At 40.8% G+C, this 1,942-nt stretch overlaps 1 protein-coding gene across 1 annotated transcript; it reads left to right on the forward strand.

The window, feature by feature from the left end:
* LOC107648200 lies at window positions 471–1,249 on the forward strand. Its single transcript, XM_021105799.1, has 2 exons — window positions 471–824; window positions 904–1,249. The coding sequence occupies exons 1-2, from the start codon at window positions 547–549 to the stop codon at window positions 1,067–1,069; spliced, it is 444 nt and encodes a 147-aa protein (XP_020961458.1). The 5' UTR covers window positions 471–546; the 3' UTR covers window positions 1,070–1,249.

Consider the following 1,942-nt stretch of genomic DNA (forward strand, 5'->3'; position numbering starts at 1 on the left):
CACTTTTTTTAAGCTACATTTGAAAAGCGTAGCCTATTCATAGAATAGGCTACGCTTTTCTCCGTGTTGCCTTTTTATAAGAGAAAAGGATACACAAATGCGGCATCATTTAAAAAGCGTAGCCTTAGGTATTATAGAAATCACTTCTAAAGCGTAGCCGTAGGTTGATATCTATAGGTTCACTTTTCATGTCAAAGGAGACACTTTTAAAGGGTAATCTATTTGTTAAATTTTGGGTACATTTTAAAAGTGATGCCTAATGTATCTAAAGCCAAAAAATTAACACTTAGTAAATTTTTTTCCTCTTTTTCCTGAAAGCAAACTGATGACACTTAGTAAAATTTTTGTCCATTCCCTCCAAATCTCACTCACCTCCAAACCACCTCATCCACTTTCGTAAACCCTCGCCCCCCATTCCCTCCGAAGTCACCATCACGAAGTAGAAACCTTGCCTGCCTCCAAAGCTCACCTTCGCCACGCACCCTTTCACACACACACCCAGATTCGGAATGAGTGAACCAGAGGGAGGAGAGGAGGAAGACAGAGATGAGAGCGCGAGCGAGAGACCAGAGAGTGAGAGGGGGTCACCGCCGCAACGCCGCTGCAGCCGCTGCCATCGCCGTCGTGGAGGAGGGAGTCCGGAGGAGAGAGAGAGAAAGACGATTCGCAGACGAGATGGAGAGAGAGGACCAAGACGCGACGCGAGAGAGAAGGAGGTTGTTCCGCCGTGCACTGTCGTTGCTCCTGGGGTCAATTGAAGCCGCCGCCGCTGCTAGGGCTTGCCGTGCTCCTGTCCTCACTTTCGGCTTCTACGATTACTTCCTGTTCGTACTCCCAACCCCTCTCTCTCTCTCCAACTTTCATTTTATTCTCATTTCAATTTCAATTTCGATGTCTCTGCAGGCGTTTCATCGGTGCCGTTTTCGACGCCAAGGGTGCGGATGCAATTCTCTCTTTTGAAAAGTTCTGCTGCAATCTCCCCAGACCTCTTCTTCAGGTTCCAGTTTCTATTTGGATTAGTTTTCTCAATTCAATTTTGATCCATCTGCTAATTAATTGGGTTGATTAATACCAAATCATATATCTCGCCATAATCAGTTCAACATATTATTTCATTGTAAAATCATGTTTAACAGATCATATATGATTAATGTGAATGAAGAACACTAGGTGAGTTGAATTGAATTGAATCATGGATAAGAGCATGTTAGCTGGTTTGGAATCACTTCCAGAAGCTTATCAACAAAGAATGGCGTCCATGATGGAACAAGTTCAAATCCGTGACAGGTACCTGCTCTTCACTCTATCTGTTAACTAATTTCATGTGTTTTGAGTTGAGCTTCATGTTCCTAAATATTCCTATCATTGATTTGCTGGCATAATTATATAGAAATCTCTAGCCACCAACCATTCTCTTGTCATATTGTTAGCTATGTTGAGAAGCTTCGACCAAAAAGGTCTTTTATATTGAATTTGGGGCTAGCATAAACTGCTGTCACATGTATCATTTCCTTTCTCCTTGAAGCTAAACTTTCATGTGAATCTATTGGTTATGAGTCTCTAAAAATGATATGTTAAGGTCAGCTCCATTCCAGTACGTCCATATTCCACCCACAAATCTTTGGACTTCTTTTAAGATGAAGTTAAAAAACCCAAGCTGATGAATAACTCTTCTAGCATTGTCACTGTTACACTTAGTTTCCAGCAGAATAGTAATATCAGGTTTAATTTATACTGTTTTATAATTTCTTTAAGAGTGCTCCTAAAGGATATGCTGGTAGCACCCTTAACGTTCTAAATAAGACTAATAATAAAGAACTGATAAAAAAGATTGGAATCAGATTTAACTTAGATGCATCTTAGTGTCTTTAAGGGCACTGATTTCAGTTGTGGTGAAGTCTATTCCCTCCAATAAGCTTAGATTTGGATCTCTTGCCTCTTT

Source organism: Arachis ipaensis, chromosome B06, assembly GCF_000816755.2.
Source record: "Arachis ipaensis cultivar K30076 chromosome B06, Araip1.1, whole genome shotgun sequence".
Classification (NCBI taxonomy): domain Eukaryota; kingdom Viridiplantae; phylum Streptophyta; class Magnoliopsida; order Fabales; family Fabaceae; genus Arachis; species Arachis ipaensis.